Raw genomic sequence first — 21,990 nt, forward strand, 5'->3', positions numbered from 1 at the left:
AGAGGGCTTATGATTTTACGGCGTCTGTGAAAGACACGATTTTTTTCCGCCAGACGGAGGATGAGTTTTGGTCGCGTGAAAATGGCCATTTTTGGTGTAAAACGGCCCCCTGGCGATAACTTTTGACCTAGTACTTTACAACAAAACACCTTTTCCGCGGTCGAAATATAGTACACCAGTTTTCCGCGAAGAAGAGTAGAGTACCTAGAGGATTCACGCCAGCATCGCTGTGGCAAGAGAAAGAAATGGCAAGAGCAAGAAATGGCTACATGCCAGATGTAGGCTTAAGTGTGTTGGTGCTGGTGTCCATGAGAGATCGATCGTTGGTGATCAAAACCGACCCCCACTGCCACTATGTACCATTGTCACTACCACTGCCACTATCACTCGCTGTCTCAGCGCTTCCTCCGCACTACATACTAGTAGATTTTTTATTTGGACTTTCCATTCCGGCGGCCCTTAACTAGAGTACAGCGGCCATTCACCCGCGTCTCGTCTTCAATCGCGTCTTCAACGAAGGAATCAGAATGGAGTCTCGGAGTCCCATTACAGTTTGAAAAATCTATTTTTTTCAACAGTGAGCCTCCGTGAATATGTAACTTGCACTCTTGCATGATATGTACACGCTGATTGATTTTTGGAATGGTGATTTTTGGAATGGTGATTTTTGGAATGGTGATTTTGGAATAGTGATTGCAAGTGACGACCTCAGCTAACTTAGCTGGCCCCCGGCAATACACACTTAAGCCCTCATTCCGTCTGGGCAGTGAGCAGTGAGCACCCCCCAGTCCTCTGCAATGGCGAGGACTCTTGAGGAGGAGCATTGTTAGAAAACCCTAGGGGGTGTCGTTTTTCCCCCCGTGCGCCAACGGGATTCAACAATGAGTGAGTGAGTGATGCTCCATGTCACTCAAGAGGGAGGGAAGACTCCAATCACCTCGCACCTCACATACATATCCCCATGTTTCAAAAAAAATTGATCCAGTGATCACGACCAGTCCCCTCCGCCCGCCCTCCACCAACAATCTGGATACGGAATGGAATGGAATACTATTACCTAGGTATCATTTATTTCCCACCACAAAGCAATCATGAACCATGACAGAGCATCAAAACCCGCTCGAGCAGAGCAGAACGTAAATGGTATTTCATGAACCATAGCACTTCATAGTAGCATCATGAAGAGCTGCTCGACCGAGCAGAACGTACATAACCTATATCCGGGCCAAACTTAACATTCAGAAAGAAAGAAAGAAAGAAAAAATCACCCCGAACAGACATTTCGCTTGTAATAATAAAACCAAAAAAAAACCCAAAAAAAAGAAGACATCCATCCATCCATCCATCATTAAGCGCTTCCTTGTATATAAGGCTTGTTCTCGATGGTAACGCTCTTGGTCTACGGATTTTATCAGCGACTGTATAGCGAGAAGAGGGGTGAGAGAGAAACTTACCATGTGATTGACCTTGTAGACACCCACTAAACGAGCCGCCAGCTCGAACATGTTATTCCTGAGCGAGATGACGATGAACTGCGCGTTCTTCGTCCTCTCCTTGATGTAGCTAGCGACGATACTGACGTTCCTGAAGTCGAGGGCCGCATCGATCTCGTCCATGACGTACAGTGGCGTGGGCTTGTAGTGGTGCAGGGCAAAGACGAGCGCGAGCGAAGAAAGCGTCTTCTCACCACCCGAGAGATTCGAGATGTTCTTCCAGCTCTTCTTGGGCGGCATGACGGAAAAGAGGATGCCCTCCGAGAACGGGTCCAGCGAGTCGACGAGCTCGAGCTCGGCGTTGCCTCCCATCGTAATCATCTTGTACATCTCTTTGAGTCGGATGGAGATCATATTAAATCCCTCCATGAACTCTTCGAGCCGTCGCTTGCGCAAGTCGTCGAGGCGACGCTTGACGCCATCGCGGTTGTTGATCGCCGCCTGGAGATCGACGTTGCGAACTGTGTATTCTTCCACGCGACGGCGGTATTCGCTAAGCACCGCAAGATCAATGTTGACGTCTTTGAGCTTCTCCTCGAGCACAGCGATCTTGATTTTCATCTTGTCCTTATCCAGGTCTTCCAACTCGTCCTCGGTGAGGACTGGGAGTGTTTCCGGTTCGTCGTCGCCTGTCCCATCACTTCCACCGGTCAAGTCCCTTGTCTGATGAAGCCTAAGCTTGCTGAGCTTTTCCTGCCAGTGGGAAGATCGCCTCTGGTGGTCACTCAGCACTTTCTGGTGCTCTTCGAGTTTGTTCTTCATTTCGATTTCGGCAGCCCTGGTCTTGTTGAGACCCGCCATTTTCTCATCGTAGACCTCCTTCATCGCGGCGAGCTCATCCTTCTTGTTTTCGAGGAACTAACGAGTAAAGTTAGCCGCAATTGGGCAAGATGCTTGGGTTTGAGACTTACACCCTGCGCCTCAGTAGCCTTCTCGTTAGACTCTCGCGCTGACTTCTCAAGCTCCTTCATATCCTCCTTCAACTCCTCAAGCTCCAAGACGATAGCTTCCAGTTCCTCATCACCCTTAGTAACAATCTTCTCGGCCTTCTTCTTGGTCTTCTCCGACTTGCTTTTCGCCAGTTCCGCTTGTGAGATCTGCTCGTTGAGGGTTTCGAGCTGTTCCCGGAGGCCATCGACCTTGGCCTTCTGGCTCCGCAACTGGATACCACCGACCTCCATAATCTTGTGTTGGAGGACCTGGATCTCGCCCTCGACCTCAGCGGTTTCCTCCTGGAGCTGTTCGATTTCACTTTCAAAGCCCTTGATCTTCTTCTCCAACCCGGCGATAAGACTCTTGTCGGTCGACGACGTGCTTTTCTGCTGGGTTATATTTTTAATCCTCTGTTCGGCATCGGCCATATGTTTCGCCGAAGACGAGATCTCAAGTTGTATTTTGGACATGGTGACATCCAGTTCCGGGACCCGCTCCGTGATTTCGCGCAGCTTCGATTGGAGAGCTCTCAGCTCCTCCTGGAACAACGCGTATTCGTTTTCTTGGACATCGCGATCCTGCTCCAGCTTCTGCATCGCCTCCTTCGACATGTGCGACGAGAGTTTGTTCGACATGCGTCCCTTCGAAACGGTTTTACCACCTCCGCTCATGGTACCCGCTTTCTCGAAGAGCTCGCCGCTCAAAGTTACTACCCTGTGGCGCTTGGCGCCGAATGCGACACGGTTGGCCTGCTGCAGGTCGTCGGCAACCAATGTGTCCTGAAGGACCGAGTAGAATGCGGGCGCAAATCCGGGGTTCCTCGGCTGGAGCAGATCAAACAATCGAGGTACACCTTCCGGGGTTTGGATCTTGGACATGTCTCGCTGAGGTAGTTTGTCCAAGCAGATGAAGTTCGCACGTCCCAGATCGTTTTTGCGCAGGTAATCAATACACGCCTGGCCGATTTCCACTGTGTCAACAACTAAGTGCTCCAAACTAGGGCAAGCCGTGGACACCGCGATGTCGTACTTGGGGTCGATTGTTCCCAGATTCCCGAGACGACCGTGAAAACCGTCGATCCTTCCAGACTCACTTAACCGCATGAGCCCGGTCAGAACTTTACTTTGCGACTGAGCGGAAGACATGGATGATCTCGCTTCATCCGCCTTGACTCTGACGGCGGAGAGATTGGCTTTCAACTGCGGTTCCTTGCGTGCCATTTTCTCGATTTCGGCTTGCACCTTCAGGGCCTCCTTTGCCAGAGCGGCCTTTTCCTTTTGACACTCCTTGAGCTCGGCCTCTTTGGTTTGTCTGGCTTCCTCAATCGTTCCAATCCGGGCCTGGGCTTCTTCGAGCTCAACCTTTTTCTCATTTGCCCTGCCGTACAGAATTTCCAGTTCGCTTTGAGCAATGGCGATTTCCGACCGCTTTTTGTTGATCTTCTCGTTCCAGGGCTCCAAGGACTTCTGTTTCGCGGCAATCTCGTCGGAAAAGCCTTGCGTCTTCTCCTTCAACGCGTCTCGAATCTTTGCGAGCTCCGCCTCTTCGCCCTTGAGATTCTCTCTGATCTCTGCCGCCTCCACGCCGAATTGCTCGATATCCGATAGGGACCGCTCGATCAGAGACGTCGCCTCGGAAGCTTGTAGTCTGCTGGTTTGAATCGACTTCTGCAGCTTTTTCTCTTTCTGGGCGAGGAACTTTTCCTTCTCTTGGAACTTGACTTTCTCCTTGTCGGTTTTGGATGTCTCGTGAAGGATAGCCTGGGTTTGTTTCTCGATTTCCTGCGGATAATAAGTACCAAATATCACAAACAAAATCGCATTGCAAGATCATTACCTCAATCTCCTTGACACCAGCCTTATATTCCCTGTCCAGCTTTTTAATCTGATCCTCGGAGCCTCGATGATTCTCTTGCTCGGTATCCAACTCCGCTTGAAATTGCGTCTATCCAAAAAAAAAATCAGCCGGACACGCTCTCCGTTGGCTCGGGGCAATACGTACAATCATTTCCGACGTGACCCGGATATTTTTATCGCACTCCTGCATATACAGCTGGAAAAGCTGAGCGTGCTCTATGGCAAGCTCATTTTCCATACGTATGAATTCCAGAGCAGCTTCCTTCTTCGGCTCCAAGCTATTTCTTTCTGTTTCGACGATCTTGACGCGAGAGCTCTTCTCCACACAGACATCGTTCAACTCCTCCACTTCGGTTATCGACTCTTCGATCGGCTGCTTGTATTTACTCGTTCCGATGATGTCCTCGAGATACTCCAACAAACCCTCATCGCTGTCGTTAGTCGCCTTGGGCTTCATCTGTGCGATCGATTCGACTTCACCCTGCAGGATCAAGAACCGCTTGTGGTCCAGATCGACGCCGCGACCGCGCAGCAGGGACGTCACTGTGGTGTAGTCGCTGGTCTTGCCGTTGATATAATATTTGTTTGTATTATTCTTGAGCGCGCGTCTCGAGACGACAATTTGGGAGTCCTCGATGACCTCGTACTTTCCATCTGGCAGATCCAGCACCTCCTGGAAGAACACCTGGACCTCGCAGAACTCCAGATTCGGGAATGCCTCGGAACTGTGGATCAGCGCCGACAACTTGCCCTGTCGCATCTTGCTGGCGCGGAATCCAAACACGAATAGTAGGGAGTCGATGACATTCGACTTCCCCGAACCGTTAGGCCCGACAACCGACGTGAAGGACGGGTGGAATGGGCCCACCATCCGCTCGCCGGCATACGACTTGAAGTTGTTCATCATCAGGTGTGTGATGACGAGACGCTTCTTCGGCCCCGTGTCCTCCGGCTGCTGAGAGAGTAACGTGTTCCCCCGGTTCTTGAGGACGATCGGCTCGATGTTCTGCGTGGCTTGTGGGTTTTGCGTGGAATGTGAGGATTGCGGCCGACTGCCGGGGGGGGCGCCCAGCCGTAGAGACCGTGCAGGGGACAGTTGCGCGGCGACGGGGGAGTCCTGGAAGTGCAAGGTATGCGTAGCTGAGGGAGTTACCACCGCCGCTGCTGCTGCTGCTGTATTGGGGGTTTGGCCCGCTCTCGGAGTACCTCCACGCTGCTGCTGTGGGGTTCTCGGTGGCTGCGAGCTTCTCAGTAGCTGTGGGGTACTCTGCGGCAGCAGCGACGTCCGTTGCGCCCGCGGCGTCTCCGGCGTAGGTGTAGCGTCCCGATCTCCAGGAGTAGGAGTAGCCGACGGCTCTCTCGCAGCAGGAGCCGGTGTCGCCGAAGCATCGCGTCCAGGCGCCGGAGTGACCTCTCTCTCGCTCCCAGCTTCGGACGACGGTTGCGCAGACTCTGTAGGCTCCGTCGGCGCGGCAGAGACCCGCTTCCTACGCGTAGCGCGTGCAGGAGTAGGTGGTGCCGGCTCCTCCGCCTCTTCCTCAGACGAATCCGGGACCCGCTGCCTACGCGCCGCCGCCCGTGCAGGAGCAGGTGCCGGCTCCTCCGCCGCTTCCTCTGCTGAATCGGAGATCCGCTGTCTACGCGTAGCACGGCCTCCGCGGCCTCGCGCCGTGACTCTACTCGGTGGGATGCGTTCGCGGGCGCCGCGGCTCGTCCTACTCGCGGGGGCGGCGGAGGCCGGCGGCTGCGATGTTACTCTTCGTGATGCTCGGCGCGGCGTCGCTGCCACTGGCGTGTATTCTGCCTCGTCCTCATCTTCCTCCTCATCCTCTTCCTCCTCGTCGTCGTCCTCTTCGTCATCTTCGTCCTTCGGCTGAGCCACCTCCTCCTCCTCCTCCTCCTCTTCCTCTTCCTCGGAGGACGACGATTCGATTATTTTCTGGCGGCGGGTAGGAACGCGGCGGGGTCTGGATGAAGCAGGCATTGTGGGCGGAATATACGGAATCTGTCAAAGCGGTAACGAGCAGTAATTACGTACGTAATTGAATCGTTGGTAGGTTGTTGATGGATTGGTGACTTGCAGGCCAAAGAGAGAGCGAGAGAGAGAGGGTGGAACAAAAACAAACTGACACACGGGAAAAACGTGGGGCACCCAACCCCATACGATCTTGGCGGCAACGATCGCGAGGTCCCGTGACTACCAGGCACGACAAAGCACTCAGAAATACGGATATCTAAAATCACGGTAGTTTTCTCTTCACAACCTCATGCTCGTTATGAAGACCCATCGAATTTACTTTTAATGCTCTCCTAGAGTCATTGCCCGTCATTAACAATACACCAGACCAAACCCACCAAATAACGCCACAAGAAAGACAGACCCCGAATAGCCACCACCCATATATAACAAGTACATGATATCATCCAGATACAAATCAACGAACAAGCACTGCAAACCAAAAAAGCACAGATAAACAGGAAATCACATAACCACACATCCGGCATCAGCACTGATCGGCCCCGTGATGGCCGTGCGCAATTGCACATTCCTCCACTGTTCCTGGACGACCTCGTTCTCATTTTCTTTCTGCTTCTCCTTCGCCTCCTTTGGAAAATACAGCTTCAGGAAATTCTGCAGTCCATGATCCAGATTCGTGGCGTCGGCACTTAGCACCACGTCGCCGCGGCACATGGGACAGAACCGTTTCGACTCGCGCTGGAGCTTCACGAGACATCGGACGCAGAAGACGTGCGAGCACGAGAGCCGCACGGGCTTCATCGAGATGGATTGGCAGATCGGACAGAGGTAGTCGTCGAGTTGCGGTAGGATCGAGAGGAGCTTGGAGGACATGGTGAAGCAGATGGCTTTGGCCATGTGCGAGGCGAGAAAAGGGTTCGAGGCTACGAACGTCGGGAATAAATCGCGGGCGCCGAGAGCGGTGCGTTTATCGAATTCTGTTGGACCAGATTAGTCCAAGAAAAGCTATGACAACAGTCGGATGGAGAATATGAACTCTTGAGAATCTTCCGCATGGCTAGCTTGTTGATGTCTTGGAACCGCATCACCCTCAGGACCTCCATATTCACGGCGATGAAGCGGGAATACAGTACCCCGCTCTCCCGACGTTTGAATTGCTTCCTGAGTCCCAACCGGCTCACCTCGTTGGAAAACTTCTCCAGGCGTACCTGCGCTTCGTCCGCGTCGCGCTCCTTGTGCCTCTCAATCTCGAGGTTCGAGATGAAGATGCCCATATCCAGGTACATTCGGAAGATCTCGCGCCACGGGTACAGATCCGACTGTTTGAGGGCTAGGGATCTCGGTGCTGCTACCGCTGTAACGGAATCTCCAAGAACGATGATCTCGTTCTGGATGATCTTTGCGGCGCGGGTTTGGACTATGTCGAGCGCCGATAGCTCGGACGTGAGGATGTGAAAGAACTCGGCATCGCTACTGAGCGGGATTTCTATGGTCGACACCGGTGTATCGGTGTCGATGTCGCCGTCGGGTTTCACCGAAGACGGCAGTGTCTCGGACGGATCCGAACCCTCGGATTCGGGACTACTGGTACCGCTGTCTTCGGAGACTGTCGACGCTCTCCTCGGCAGCGGTAGTCCGCGTTGTTTCAGCAGCCGTTGCAAGGACTTTTTCGTCTCCTCCGTCAATCCCAAATCCAACAGTAGATCGTCATGGCCACGAATCGTCAATACCAGCCTGGGCTGGAAACTCTGCAGATTGCCTGTACCGAGCGAACCACGGTTAGCGTCCACACAAGAACCCCGCGATCCCCCCCCCCCACCACCACCATCACCCCCGCTCGTGTCCCTGCGTCCCTGCGCGCTGCCGTTCGAGAAGTGGAGGTCCGCACCATCAAACATGTACTGCAGCATCGGCCCGTGACCACCGTTGCCGCCATCACCACAGCCCTGGTCCCTGCACTCGCAAATAAGGGATTTGAGCGTCTCGACGCTCAGTCCCAGCTCGTCGAGCTCGCGCTGTAGACGCTTGATGCACTTCTTGAGCTGGCGGTACTGGATAGCGGCGGCCTGCCACTCGGGCGGAAAATTCTCGCTCGACAGCGTTTCGTTAAAGGTGTGGGCGAACTTCATCGTCGGTTACGGTGGTAATGGTGATGGTTTCGCTGGGTCCCGGCGTGCTGTTTGCTGGGCCTTCTCAATATATGCGGTACAACGTTGGATGATACCCGGGAACGATAGCCGGTCTCGAGCTCGAGGGGGGGTGGCGGTGACGGCGGTGGTAATGGTGGCAATGACGGCGACGGTGACTGGAGATGTGTCTCTTCGAAGGAAGAACGGGATAGCTATCTTAGCGTATAGTGTAGAAAGGCTTCTTTCGCAGAAAGCAAGAGCCAGACGGAGCCATTCCGACGACGAACGGCCGGTCTTTTGTAGTACTCGGTAGTCATCAACGACTCAGCCAGCCAGCCAGCCAGCCAGCCAGCCAGCCAGCCAGCCAGCCAGCGGTGTCCACCGTGCCGCCCACCCAGTTTTTTTCCTCGCTTCCAAACCACCACCACCCCAGCCCGCATCGGGCAATCGGGCACACGACACATGGGCTCCTCACCCCACCACCACCACCATGTGCCTGATAAGTGGGTTCTGGGAATCCTGTCACGCGCTTCCGAACTCCAAAAACGCTGCGTGCCGGGTATACATTCCGACCGATCCATTGGCTGGGTCGCTGGGATGGCGGCCCAATTGCGATCGGCCAGTGACAGTGGCAGTGACTATCAAAGTGACGGTGACGTTGATCACCGACCGACCAAACCTCGAGTTGGGGCGCAGAGGGCAGGGCTTCTCGGAGTAGGCAAGAGTAGGTAGGCTTTCAAGGCGCCAGGCAGCTTCCTCGAGTGCCGTACCGTACCGCACCGGACCGTACGGTAGTTGCGCGGAAATAGGAATGGCCACGATGGGTGGGTGGGTGGCAGCAACACCGGGCGAGGCATTTCCCCGCTCCTCTGTATGCACCGTAGCATACGGACTTGGGTATGCGTAAAAGGTGTGCGCCCGGAAAAAGCGCGCAAAGATGATGTTCGCGGTTAGCCAACCAACCAACCAACACCGTACTCCCTCGCTACTCTATGTAGAGTTCTTGCGAATCCCGACTGCAGAGAGGGTCCAGACGTCAAACCGACCACGCCTTCACGTTGCTGCGGTCCTGCGGATCACCACTCTATGTGCTCTGGTTACCACTTGGCCGGGTGCTAGATGGCTTCAAGTATTCGGACGCGCTATGGGAGTGTCTCGACTCTCCTGGTGTGACTGCCCCTACATATGACTAGGACTCTAGAGTAGAGTGTCCGCATACCTACTCCCGAAGCCATCTAGTGAGCACATCTACAGGATAGCCACGGAAAATCCGGCCCAGGCCGCTCTCCCGGAGACCTAGCAATTCCTCGGGGAGGTGATATTCAGGGACATCCGATGGAACACCACCAGTGAGCACCACCACCACCACCACCACCACCACCACCACCACCACCACAGCGTAAGCGAGTCCCTCTCACACCAGGTATATAGAGTGATAGAGTAGAGGAGTATTTCAACCAAACGCATCCCCAGTTTCCCTCCGTATGTAGAACACCGGAATCCACAAAGCTCGAATGCCTACAGGTATGCAAACCCCCCCGTAGGATATGTAGGCGAGGCTACCGAACGTCGGCCAGGACTCCGTCAGACTGGGCCAATGGGGCGGGCCAATGGGGCTGAGCAAAGTCAACTTTTAGGTCAGCGGACAGTCCTCCGTGCGACTCTACCCAGCGCTATCCCAAGAATAGTGGCTTGCTCTTGCCCTGAATTGCTTTTGTAGACGCCGGAGGGTAACTCGAGTACTGATGGGACTGGACTGCGCGGGGCATTATACAATTTTACATACGGTAGGATATATCCGGATATGCATTGTGCAACCCTTATCCTTGGCGCAAAGCCTTCCCCTCATCAGCAGTTTCGCAGAGTCCGGAATCTCCTGTTCGAGGCTTCGAGCAAAGATTCACAATTTCACATCTCAGAAATTCTAGCGCGCTAAGGAAAACTCCGGATACTGGTGAGCGGAGTTTCCGCCACGAGTGTGTAGAGACCTTCTGAGGGGCAAGTCTTGGAAATTAGTGGGCTCGAAAAGGCGGGGCAGAATTGTGGCAGGGCAACGTCCAGACTCAGCAAGGATCGGGGGGCACATATCTGACTGACACGATAGCGTCGTGCAAACTCTGCATCAGCCTGGCAAGGCTCGCGTTCGCAACTTCGTGTGCGATGTCGGAGAAGCCCGGAGTCAGCCTAGCACCGTACATAGCACGGTCTTATGACGGGACGGAAGAGAAGAAGAGAAGAGAAGAAGAGGAGGAGGCTCGGCTCTGTCTGGACTCTGGACCTGCGAGGGGGTTGAGTGGCCACTCCGCTACATCCTGCCACGTGCAGCGAAGATAGAACTCAAGTAACAGCTTCCACGATCGTGAAGAGAAGAGGAGGAGGAGGCTCGGCTCTGTCTGGACCTACGGCCGGGGGGTTGAGTGGCCAATCCGCTACCTACCACGTGCAGCGAAGACATAACAAGTAACAGCTTCTAGAATCGTGAAGATCCCACTCAATGGCGCGGGTGTCTTGGGTGCGATCGGAGTCCAATTAGTTATGGCGTAACCAGCATGGCGGATGTTGCGGACATCTATGTAGAAGCTTTTGTCCTACGTTCCATCACGTTCCATCATGTACCAGCACTCGGACGGAATGAACCTTATGCACGCCAAAATGCTTTGTTTCGTCGGCTTTTGACGGAGAGACGTCCTCGACGCCTAGTGCGGATGGCACCGCCGTTGCAGGACCGAGGCCCGGGACTCGGGAGCACGTCTTCAGACTTCGAGTGCTGCCCCGTGTGGAAAAGCTAGCAGATGATCCTGTGGGTGATGTGAATTCGTCTATGTATTCGTTTGCTTTGTTTTTCTTTGTTTTGTTTAATCGTACTCAGATTCAGCCTAGACACTGGTCGCCTACCTATGGCAGCTTGTTCTTCCGTTCCTGCTCACAGTCTGGATGACTGCCTCGGCGTGGCAACTCCGTCTCACTCGCGGCCTCGCCCTCCGCCTAGTGCGCACCGAAAACATATGGATTGCACCAGGGAAAAGAGCGCAACGATGAGAGTAGCGCACTAAGGAAATTCTATGTACATGAGAGAGCCGGTGCTGTCTTCCCAACTTGCCAACATCAGCGCTGCGCAGAAAGTCCAAACTCAACTATCAGGCTACATGAAGAATCCGCGAACAAGGCACCAACCTCCCCCCCCGTCCGACTGCACCGCCTGCATATGCATTTTATGCCTGTTATCCTCCGCTGTCCGTTCGAGAGTCTTCTGCTCCGCCCTCCAGGCACCGCAGTGCTCACTGCTTGAAGAGGTGTCTTCCCGAGTCTGGGCTCCTCGGTACGTAGGTACTCCACCACCACCACCACCACCACCACCACCACCACCATCACCAGCAATGATGGTCGGCCGGCTTGTTTTCCAGTACAGGTTACAGGTGCTCCCCCCCCCATGAGCGCTTGCCCGGACTTGAGTTTGTCGTACATACCAATACATACCGGGATGCCGTCCGCTCCTCGGCCGTGGCCGACGTCGAGCCCGTCTTTTTTGGTTCAATTTGACCTTGGGTATTGGATCATGGCAGTTATAACCCGTTTCCTCTCACTGACTGTCGCCGTGAACCCCCGTCCGGCGTCTACCCACCATGGATTCTGGAAGACCTCACAGATTTAGGTGGCCGAGTGAGATACCTACCGGTACATATGTGAACAACTCTCTGAATAGGATATCGTCTCTAAATATAATGCTGGCCAGCAGTTTACCTACCTTCTTTCGGGATCTCGCGCGCGGCTCGTCTGATACCGGTACGTACGTTGGTCGGTTGCTCCGCGGTTCAAGACCCAATAGGTACAGTACCTAAGTTGAGAAACACTATGGATTTACCTAGTTGTCGGTGGAAAAACAATGACTGTATTCAGCCCAGTCGGTATAGAGTAGTTTCGCCTGCAGTATTTATTCTGTAGGCCTACGGAACTTTCTGCACTACAAGTTGAATGTCGTAAATGTCTGCTTGCGTATAAAACGCCTTACTCACGTTACTTATTCTTGGAACTAGAGGGTTTCTACGGTAGCCTGTAGGCATACCGGGTTCAGTCCCTGGAGCATTCTGCTCAGCACGGTATTTCTTCTTCCGTAAGACTCTTGTCGTCATAGTTTGATTAGCATAACAACGTTTTCTCTGCACGGCGTTGTGATGCGAATTAGGTAGTTCTCTGGTAGGTTTCTAGTATTCTGGACAGTGCGTAGTATGTTGCATTCAGAAGAACTGCGGTAGTTCTTCCGGTGTGTTAGTAAGCGTGTCTTTACAACACTGCGTATATTGGTGTGATACTGTAGAATTGAGACTATAAGGGAAAACAAATACTAAGTTAAAGCTGTATTCTCCTGAGACTACCGGATTCAAATTCATGCGGTAGTACTACTGGAGACCTTCGGCATTAATCGCGCCCCACTTTTTGCTACTCTATTCATGAGAGAAGAGTTTAGGTATTGATTCATCCTGCATGCAGCCTTTGAAAAAGGGGGTGGCAGATCAGTGATGATCCAAAACCGCACCTGTGTGATATTCCATGATCTTGATAAGTCGAGTGCATTATTATGATGAGATATCAAAAACCAAAAAGAACCGATCATTCATTCGTTGCAGGATATAGCGAATGGTGTATGTAAAACTGCAATGTCGATATCACAAAAACCAAACCCAACCCCCTTCCCCCCCCCCAAAAAAAAAAAAAAAAAAAAAAAAAACTGCTCGTGTTGAAATTACGAGCATCTATTAGGCAAATAGATTCTCCCGATCCCATCGGTGGATATGGCTATCGGAGGCGTAGTATTAGTCCTTCTTCAGTTGGTAACTGTTTCTGCACCGAACATCCCCACTTTGGAGATCCTCCACCTCCGCAGCGGTACCCTCCACCTCCGCAGCGCTATCCTCCACCTCCGCAGCGCCATTCTCCACATTCGAACATTGATTCTCGGCTTCCTTGAGCGCTATCTTCTCGGCGTAATTCTTCTCGGCATCCCAGGCCCAGGGACTTTTGAGGTTGAACAGGTACTCGATATCCTCGAGCGTGCACTGGTTCGTCTCCGGACAGAGAGCCCACACAATCGGCATGGTGGACAGACTGCAGCATGCAAAGACGACGAGAGTCCACGGACCGATTCTCTGGAACATTATCGGGCAGAGGAGGGTCAGCCAGCCGCTGCCGAGTGACCAGCCTATCACACCGAAGGAGGCACCCTTCACGCGGATTGTGGTGGGGAAGATCTCGGTCTGGTAGATCCAGGGGACGCAGAGCTGTATTTCCCCGTTAGCTGGATGGTATTCCAGTGTATTTCCAGGAGGAGGGGGACTTACCCAGGTCGCACCGAATGAGAATGTGAAGAGGAAGATGCTGACGGTGGCGCCAATTCCCCATCTCGCTCCGCCACCGTCGTCCCTCATTTTCGAGCAGCCTCCTGCGGCAGCCATGAAGATTGCCTGCAGGACTGCTCCGACATGGAGGAACTTCCGGCGGCCGTATTGGTCGAGATAGAGCACGGGTATGAGGGTGCTAAGGCAATAGGTGATCTGGAAGTTGTTAATTGTTATTAGAGAGGTAGAAAGTGAGTATATAGACGGTTTACATTGTTGATTCCAGAGATGAAGGTGGCGGTTTGAGCGGCGAATCCTGCGTTCCTGAACATCACGGGCGCATACACCGTGACACAAGCCACGCCAACCCACTCCTGAATGATCTGCAACCAGATGATGAGGTACACGCGCCTGGTGATATGCATGGACCCACCACCGGTTCCGGTGATCATCGTCCAGTAGTTCGTAGTAACACCAGGTCTGTGGCCCCAACGTTTTTCGTTGGCGACTGATTTGTTGATGGCAAGATACTCCGTCTCCACGTCATGGTAGTTGCGGCCGCGGATGCGGGAGAGGATAAACCGGGCTCGCTCGAATTTACCGTCCTTGATGAGCCAGCGAGGGGATTCGGGGAAGAAGAAGATCACAATGAGGAGAATGATCAGTGGGATGATCTGGAAGGCGATCGGGAAGCGCCAGCGCCATTGGGAGTTGCCACCATCAATGAAGGAGAGCCCGTACTGCGCTGATGTTAGGTACGGGGTTGATGGTTTGTGGGAGGTGGTAGACTTACGGCGAGCCAGTATGCAATCACGACACCAAAAATGTTGGAGGTAAACTCAGTAGAGATCATCTGGCCACGGGACGAATGCTCACAAACTTCGGTAGTCTACACTCAGGTAAGCTTCGACGGCTCGCGTCCCCTCCCCCCGTGTACCGTACGTACATACCCAGACAGGAATAACCGCGCTCAGAACTCCAGTGCCAACACCATTGATGATGCGAGCGATGCACATCCAAGAGACGTTCTGGGCAGTGCATTGTAGGGCTGCACCCACAATTCCGATGACGGCTCCAAGGGCGACACCCTTTATGCGGCCATAATCGTCACCGACGATGCCTCCGAGAAAGCATCCAATCAAGGTGCCTGTTGCACTGGTCAGCACAGCGACAAGATGGGCAGGAAACGCGGTCTGCTTACTTACCAAAGTAGTAGATGGCAATTATACCACCTATGAAGGGCGCACGCACGTTAGTGTCGTTGAATATAGCGGGTCACCATGTGGGGGGGGGGGGGGGGGGGGACACACCTTCGAGGAGGCCGTTGGTACTCCGGGGCTCATCATTCTCATCGACATAACCAAAACCCATCAGCTTCACGTAATCTGCACTTCGAATTGAGCGTTGACTTCGCAAACCAAACCCGTGGTGAGGGCAAGAGGGACGTACGGTTTGAAGCATTGACACCTGCGATCATTCCCTGGTCGTAGCCGAAGAAACAGAAGCTCCCGCAAGCGACGATTGTAATCCTGCGCACAATCTCAGCCCACCGCATACTTCTTCCAACATCTCCGTGGTGAGGTGCTTACCAAAACCGCAACCACCTACCCTGACAGTGGTGAACAACATTGAGTCGGTGGATACCTTGTTGTCCGTCAATAGGATCATCATAATCGAACTCTTCTAGCCCTGACTTCGCCGTATCTGGTGAGGCTGGTAAGGTAGAGACTGGCGAATCAATGGTTGCTAGTGTAAGGACTGGTGGTGTAGAGATTGGTGGTGTAGGAACTGGTGTAGAGGCCTCGATGGCGACGGGGTCTGAACTGTTATGAGAGGACTCGGAGTCGTTACGATTCCGCAGATCCGGCGTGGGCGACATGGTGAATACCAAATCTATGGTGGAAGATTGTGGACTATAAAGGAGGGAAAAGTGGAGGGCACCATCTTTACCTTGTATCCCCTCGAAATCTACTGCTGGAAGTTCACGATGAGAGTTTCACTATGTGGATTGAGTATCAAGATTCATAATCTTACTGGCTTCGGGCAGCTACTGCCGGCGTCACCGAAGGCACAGCATTGCCCTGCTTCAGTGAGGTACTACTTCTATGTACACTGAATATCTTCGACCTCCGCATTGCCATCTTCCGCTTTGTATGTACCGCTTCACGAGTAATATATCCCCTCGACCTCACAAAGCGATATCGGCCATTCGACATGGTCCGGAAACCAAACACCCTTCCCCTAATGACTACACCCGCTACCCTATTTGGGATAATCATTTTCGCTTCACTGTTGTCTAGAAATATGGACGAACTATCCCACAGAGCAATTAATGATGAGTACATATACCTAAATCTTTAATCTAGTTTTGGAAAGGTTCTAGAGAAACTCATCTTAGTGTCCGTAGAACGGGGTAAGAGTTGGGCTGACGTGTCGACGAGTAATCGATTATTCTGCTTTTTGTGCAGCAGTTTATTCCCCAGCGCGGACACGTGGGAAACTATAATGATGGGGGAGCATCATGGACCATGAATCAGAAATATTCCGTCCTCGAGGACCTCAACCAGACATTCGCACCGCACATCACTCAAAATCTTCGGCAGTCTCGCTCAAAATACAGCCATTACTCTATTAAAAATTTACACGCATATAATACCCGAAGGATGAAACCACCTTAAGCCGACATTCCATTGAAAAAGCCCATTCCGCCACTCGCCAAACTCGCTGGGTGTTGCTTTTCCGCCGGCGCAGGCGCGGGCGTGGGCGTGGGCTTCTTTCCCGCCAGCTCGATGGGCCTTCCGTTGAACAGCGCATAGCTGTCGCCGACCTTGACATTGATCGACTCTTGCTCCGTGGTGTGCGGACTCAACTCCTCGATGTGGTGTTCCTGCCTCTCCTGGTTCGTCTCGCCGTTGTCGTTGCTCGTAGCCGAGAGCCGCGAATCCTTGTGGCACCCGGTGATAGGGTTGGGCTTGAACGGGTTGAGGCCGGTGTACTTTCTGCCGGGATCGCGCTTCGCGAGGCGCGAGTAGTCGTTGTCCCGGCTGCCGCGGAATGCCGGACGCGGCTTCTTGATCTTGGCTCCGTTGAATGGACTTCCGTTCACTTCCACCGGCTTGCCGTTGTAGATGACGAAGCTCTTGCCCTGGGGGAGCTCATCGAATGGAAGGCCCCTGGCTTCGTCCATCGTCTGCGAAGGGTGCGGAAGGATCGCTTCTTTCTCCTTCTGGGCGGGGACAGCGGCAGGCTCCTCCTCCTCCACCACCTCCACCTCCTCCTCTTGATACTCCTCCTCATCCTCGGCAGGGGGCGCCTGGGTCGTCTTGCGCCGGCCGCTAACGCTCGGCATGTCGAACATCCCAAACCCAAACTTGTTGCGGATATCGCCACGCTTTTGGAGAGAAGAAGTGGCGGGGCCGGTGAACTTGGCCACTTCCAGAGCCTTGTTGGTCACATCGCCATCGACGGCGACGGGCACGCCATTGCAGATCATGTAGCTGTTGCTATTCCATGGCTGGATCTTAGGTTTCTTAGGAACCTCGGGGGTAGCGGCGGCGGGAGCGGCACTTTCGGCAGCGGCGGCAGCGTCGGCGAGCTCGTCGACAGTCTCGGACTGCTCGTCAAAAGTACCCTTGGGGGCCGCGAGTCCGGTTCCGATAAGCTGAGAGTTCATCGCCTCGCGGATAACGTTCTCGTCGGCATTCGGGTCATCGAGGAACTGCAGCCCGAGCTTCTTCTTCAGTAGACCGCGCTTCGTGAGCGTCCCAGGCTCCTCATCCTCATCCTCGGCGGGAGGAACGATGGGCCGTCCGGTCATGGGGTCTACTGGGATGCCGTTAAACAGTGCGACGGAGTTGCTGGCGGCCATGCGGGTTACGTCGGAGCGCGCGGCGCTCTCCTTTGCCTGCTTCTGGCCGGCTTGGCCGTACGAGGGCTCCTCCTGAGGGGCGGGAGGTTGGGCGACGACGGGAGGGGCGGGAGGAGTAGAAACAGGAGGAGGAGGGGGAGGGGGAGCCCGGTATACTGGCGGCGGAGGCGGGGGAGGGGGGTTCCATTTGTCGCCCAGCTTACCGGGTTTGAAGGGCTTGCAAGATTCACCCCAGCTGCCAAAGATGGGCTTGATGGCAGTGGGATCCGCCGAGGCGGAGGGAATGGGAGCGGCGAGTGCCGTAAACGGGAGGGCCAGGAGGATGAGTTTGAGAGGCAGCATTGTGATTAAACTTGGCTGTGGATGAGAAGCCTGCAGGATCACCAGGCAGATATGGGCGGTTTATGTCTGGTTTGCTGATACGGTACATCTACGGATTACCTTCACGGTGAAGCTGTGGATTGCGCATGCCTCCTGAAAAAGGGTCAGAACTCGCGAACAGGTACGCACAACATCGGAAGCCACAGGAGTGTTATACATCCCTTAGCCCACATCACGATCTCTCCGAAGGGATCCGTATCTTACACCTCATGAAGCATTTTTTGCCGATGAGATCGAGTGTTACGCATGCGGAAATGAAGATATCTTCAGCCAGCAGTAAATCCCCGGTGGTATGCACTACTCCGAGATAAACTTTCACATCTCGGGGGGAAAAAACGTTTGGAGCCATAACGCCCAGAAGGGCTAGAAGATAGGTCATGTATTCAGTCTACGGCGTTGCGCAATACCGACAGTCCAACGTCGTGGAAGGCGACACGTATATCCAGACCGTTATACTCTGGAGCATTCTGGTCGTATCGGCACGCATAAAGATAACTTAAAGTAGTGGTCTAGTCTCGACAACGGAACCTACCCGTCTCCTCTCCCCCTTGACTCTAACTCTCTCGATCCACCACCATCCGGCCAGATAGACAACGGCGCCAGCCCACCACGGTGTCCCTCTCCACACGCCCCCTTGTAGCAGTCCCCATGACCAGAGACCTTGCAACATAGGCGCACTCGTCATCTCGCCGAAGCTTTCGACCACAGTTACGAGTGTGTACGCCCGGCCGATTTTTGCCGGATCTACCAGCGCAGTCAGAAGACTCAGCAGGCCCAATCGGATTCCAAAGCCTGCGGAGAATGTAATTGTCGAAACCACCAGCAGCGGGAATGTCCCGGCGAACCCAATCATGAGACTGCCGAGTGCCAGTAGCAACGACGAGTAGGATGCGGTGAGTGTGTCGATGCGACTTGGGCTAAGAGTGCGCCGCAGACGGCGGGTTATATATGGCAGCACGGATATAAAGATAGCAAGGTTAGTAAATGCAACGACCGAGAGAAGAAGACCAGCCTGTGGGTTGTCAGTGTTACGAGTACGAATGTACGGAGAGGGGACGGACGAACATTGGCGATTGGTAGCTCGAAACGCTTGGACGTATAAGGGATCAGAATTTGGAACACCAGCTCCTGTCTGACAGGACAGATGAAATGCCCAAGTAATACCAGCGCCGTCGATGCGTCAATATCCGCCACCACCTTCCATAAATCCTGCAGTAAGACGCGTAATGTCCATGGTTTCTTAGATCCTGCTGTTGTGGCCACACCATTATCCTCCCCAGTAGTCGTCTCCAACAACCCGGCGGTCGCCTCATCCCCTGACGTCCTCAGTTGTCCCTGAGCCCTTCTTCCTTTGATCATGCCCAGCACTGGGAAGCAACATCCCAACGACAGCAGTGCAATCACGAACGGCAGCATGATGCTCTTCTGCATCAACACGGAAGCCAACGGCAACGCCACCAGTTCCGTCACCAAAAATGCCGAGTAGGTATAGTAAAACCGCTCGCTCCTGCGCAAGCTGATCAGCATTATGCAGGCACCCGCTACCGACGATAACTGTCCAACGGTTGCCATATGTACCTCTCGGCGCCCGGCGAAACATCATTAACCAGCGCGAGTATCAAGATGCCCGCCGTCCTCGGCCCGCCCCCCAGCACGAACGCCAATGCGCTCGCCCACACCCACTCGATCGCGATGTTGCTTCCAGGGTTACACACAAGCGCGAACCACGCGATATGAATCGCGCACCCCACGAAATTCACAGCGAGGACCTTCTTCCTCCCGACCCTGTCTGCGAGCGCGCCCCACGGGATCGCAAGCGCCATCACTGGTGTAGCCTCGAAGAACACCTGCCAGCCGCGGATGTACGCCAGCCGTCGCTGGACGTCGGGGATCTTGCATTCCGCCTCGGGTACGCTGGGGAGACCGTAGTGCGTGCGGCAGATGGATGACTCGAGGAGTCGGATGCGCGGCGAGACGAGGAGGAGCTCGGAAAGCTCAGATAGTAGTAGAAGTAGCGCGGGGAGATACGGGATCGGGAGCGGCATCGCAGAGCTGGAGCTCGAGAAATGGAGTTAGAGTTTAGCTACAGCAACGTCAGGGGCAGCGGGTATGTGCTCTAGTGCTGACCATCATGGCTTGGCGTAGATCCCTCACGAATGGCTTTTGCCCCGAGAATTACAGCTCGATCTAGGAAATGATAGGGACAAACTGAATGGATCTTCTCTGACGGATCATGATGTCTTGCTACCCAGTAGGCGCTTTATGCTCACCGAGTCACCGTTCCTCTATCGAGGAACCATTCGAGAATAGCACTCCGCACACTTTCTCACTCGCCGAATTCACATTCCTATACCACCTCTATTATTTTTCCTTTTAACTGTAGTTCTTGGTCTATTATTGGTTACAGCTCGGTAGGCACTATTCTGTCTTGCTCGACAGTTGCGATTCTACTTGGGGGTCAAATGACGGTACCTCGAGCTAATGTGATCTGGCGGAAGTTACTGAGGCATGGCCGTAGATGAAGGAAGGTGAATTCACCTGCATCGCGACCAGTGAGAATGACTACTAGTATAAGTGCATGTCTTTCCCCACGTGCTTGGAAACGCTACGACTCACAACGCCCATTCAACCACACGGCCTCACTCGTATTTGGCTCTGAATTCACCAACTCCCAATAATCCGAGATTCCCTCCAGCTATCATCGACTGCGGACGTTTCGCGCGGAGAATCCATCGAATGTATCCCACCCTTTCCTTGGATGACCGAGGCTCCGGTTACTCATCTGATTCTCCACCCCGCACTGCAGCCGCTCTAGGAGGCCGGCGAGCGCTTTAGGATAGATGATGGATCCTCGCTGGCCGGTCAATGACGCCTTATTTACCTGCAGCTACCATTGAAATCCGCGAGTCATGGAATCTTCCCGAGCCCTAACGCAAGAGAATCCATCTTCAGCGGACCGGTGAGCGCTTTGTGCTCGCCGCTCGTAATCATGCATGGACCCGTCACTCGGCTGATCGACATTCTGCACTTTTTCTTCACGCGCCGGCGATCATCCGCAGTGCCCTCCAATGTCTATATGTGGACAGGCGAATCGATTGATAGGCATGTACTGTCAGCTGGGAGATGCAAAACCCCGAAACGCCTCGAGAGTGGATTGGCCAGAAGTCGGCACCCTCGACCACTACCATACCTACGTACTCCATACATGGAACCACCCGCAACCCATCAACGATCAGCAGCAGCAGCAGCAGCAGCTCGTATCTATGCGCAGCTCGGTACATATGAAAGGCTTGCCGCTGGTATCCAGAGCCCTCCTACCCGCGGGCTTGGGACGCAACGAGATTCTCAGCTCAGACCATCTTCTCCCTGCTCTTTTTTTTCGGCAGGTGCAGCCGCCCCTGCGAGTTGCAACTTACATGCACCATCACCAGTATTTAGAGCTCTGAAGAAAACGTGCCAGCCGCGGTTAGACCTCCGAGGTAACATAGTTATTCCACTGCGAATCTACGATTGGAGAGGCCGTGGTGTATGCCCTGTGTCGTGCGTGGAGGGTTAGGAATGAGAGCGACAGCGACGTCAATAGTGAGGTTACGCAGTGGGTAGGTATGAGGTATGCAACGTTGATCGCTACAGTGTGTGGAGAATCAGAGATCGTCCCATACACATGCGCTCCATTCATGATCGCTCCTCCTGTCTCTGATCCTGCCATTCACAACCAGCTGTAACCACGCTTGGCAAACATTCAAGTCACGATATCTCGAGCCGATGTCGTGACCGATAGCAGGCCGGAGGGAGGACAAACTGAAACTTGACAACCCCCGGCCGGCAAAGAGCATGTTTGGCACGATGATCACTTTGAACGGCACAAAACAGTCAAGGATACCGGTGCACCGATATTCCATTCCCTTTCCACCACAACAACCAACTAACCTAACCGGTAAATACAGGGCAAGTACGTAACGTACGTACAAGTACATACAAAGCATGAACGAAAGAGCAAAAAATCCGCCATCACATCC

The 21,990-nt window shown here is 53.8% G+C and overlaps 5 protein-coding genes across 5 annotated transcripts; all 5 read right to left on the reverse strand.

Moving 5' to 3' along the window:
- Window positions 1–1,075: 1,075 nt before the first annotated feature.
- Window positions 1,076–6,429, reverse strand: BZA05DRAFT_434728 (nuclear condensin complex subunit Smc4). The gene is made up of 5 exons (XM_051486339.1): window positions 4,428–6,429; window positions 4,263–4,370; window positions 2,405–4,207; window positions 1,455–2,351; window positions 1,076–1,399 (listed from the first exon to the last, which is right to left on the reverse strand). Exons 1-5 carry the CDS (start codon window positions 6,264–6,266, stop codon window positions 1,349–1,351), a joined length of 4,698 nt encoding a protein of 1,565 aa, XP_051341716.1. The 5' UTR covers window positions 6,267–6,429; the 3' UTR covers window positions 1,076–1,348.
- A 122-nt stretch (window positions 6,430–6,551) lies between these two features.
- BZA05DRAFT_391502 (RING-14 protein) lies at window positions 6,552–8,712 on the reverse strand. Its single transcript, XM_051482983.1, has 3 exons — window positions 8,149–8,712; window positions 7,297–8,019; window positions 6,552–7,237 (listed from the first exon to the last, which is right to left on the reverse strand). Exons 1-3 carry the CDS (start codon window positions 8,387–8,389, stop codon window positions 6,765–6,767), a joined length of 1,437 nt encoding a protein of 478 aa, XP_051341717.1. The 5' UTR covers window positions 8,390–8,712; the 3' UTR covers window positions 6,552–6,764.
- A 4,488-nt stretch (window positions 8,713–13,200) lies between these two features.
- On the reverse strand, window positions 13,201–15,277 carry BZA05DRAFT_334134 (general substrate transporter; the record flags this gene model as incomplete). The annotated part of the gene is made up of 8 exons (XM_051480716.1): window positions 13,201–13,665; window positions 13,726–13,938; window positions 13,995–14,462; window positions 14,516–14,611; window positions 14,673–14,869; window positions 14,928–14,954; window positions 15,033–15,107; window positions 15,172–15,277. The coding sequence occupies 8 exons, from the start codon at window positions 15,275–15,277 to the stop codon at window positions 13,201–13,203; spliced, it is 1,647 nt and encodes a 548-aa protein (XP_051341718.1).
- Window positions 15,278–16,326: 1,049 nt separating this feature from the next.
- On the reverse strand, window positions 16,327–17,674 carry BZA05DRAFT_391504 (uncharacterized protein). The gene has a single exon (XM_051482984.1). It carries the CDS (start codon window positions 17,588–17,590, stop codon window positions 16,397–16,399), a length of 1,194 nt encoding a protein of 397 aa, XP_051341719.1. The 5' UTR covers window positions 17,591–17,674; the 3' UTR covers window positions 16,327–16,396.
- Window positions 17,675–18,315: 641 nt separating this feature from the next.
- Window positions 18,316–20,040, reverse strand: BZA05DRAFT_391506 (major facilitator superfamily domain-containing protein). Its single transcript, XM_051482985.1, has 3 exons — window positions 19,550–20,040; window positions 19,037–19,478; window positions 18,316–18,983 (listed from the first exon to the last, which is right to left on the reverse strand). The coding sequence occupies exons 1-3, from the start codon at window positions 20,014–20,016 to the stop codon at window positions 18,468–18,470; spliced, it is 1,425 nt and encodes a 474-aa protein (XP_051341720.1). The 5' UTR covers window positions 20,017–20,040; the 3' UTR covers window positions 18,316–18,467.
- Window positions 20,041–21,990: the final 1,950 nt, after the last annotated feature.

This window comes from Tricharina praecox (genome assembly GCF_024521635.1).
Source record: "Tricharina praecox strain CBS 144465 chromosome Unknown BZA05scaffold_6, whole genome shotgun sequence".
NCBI lineage: Eukaryota > Fungi > Ascomycota > Pezizomycetes > Pezizales > Pyronemataceae > Tricharina > Tricharina praecox.

Excerpts from the sequence above, each read along its gene's own strand:
- BZA05DRAFT_434728 (XM_051486339.1), bottom strand. The coding sequence starts at position 6,266 with ATGCCTGCTTCATCCAGACCCCGCCGCGTTCCTACCCGCCGCCAGAAA. Across the intron at positions 4,371-4,427 it reads GGGTCACGTCGGAAATGATT|ACGCAATTTCAAGCGGAGTT; the intron begins GTACGTATTGCC and ends TTTTTTGGATAG. Across the intron at positions 4,208-4,262 it reads CTGGTGTCAAGGAGATTGAG|GAAATCGAGAAACAAACCCA; the intron begins GTAATGATCTTG and ends TATTATCCGCAG.
- BZA05DRAFT_391502 (XM_051482983.1), bottom strand. The coding sequence starts at position 8,389 with ATGAAGTTCGCCCACACCTTTAACGAAACGCTGTCGAGCGAGAATTTT. Across the intron at positions 8,020-8,148 it reads GCTGCAGTACATGTTTGATG|GCAATCTGCAGAGTTTCCAG; the intron begins GTGCGGACCTCC and ends CGCTCGGTACAG. Across the intron at positions 7,238-7,296 it reads CATGCGGAAGATTCTCAAGA|AATTCGATAAACGCACCGCT; the intron begins GTTCATATTCTC and ends CTGGTCCAACAG.
- BZA05DRAFT_391506 (XM_051482985.1), bottom strand. The coding sequence starts at position 20,016 with ATGCCGCTCCCGATCCCGTATCTCCCCGCGCTACTTCTACTACTATCT. Across the intron at positions 19,479-19,549 it reads GTTTCGCCGGGCGCCGAGAG|GAGCGAGCGGTTTTACTATA; the intron begins GTACATATGGCA and ends CAGCTTGCGCAG. Across the intron at positions 18,984-19,036 it reads TCGAGCTACCAATCGCCAAT|GCTGGTCTTCTTCTCTCGGT; the intron begins GTTCGTCCGTCC and ends GACAACCCACAG.
- BZA05DRAFT_391504 (XM_051482984.1), bottom strand. The coding sequence starts at position 17,590 with ATGGCCGCCAGCAACTCCGTCGCACTGTTTAACGGCATCCCAGTAGAC.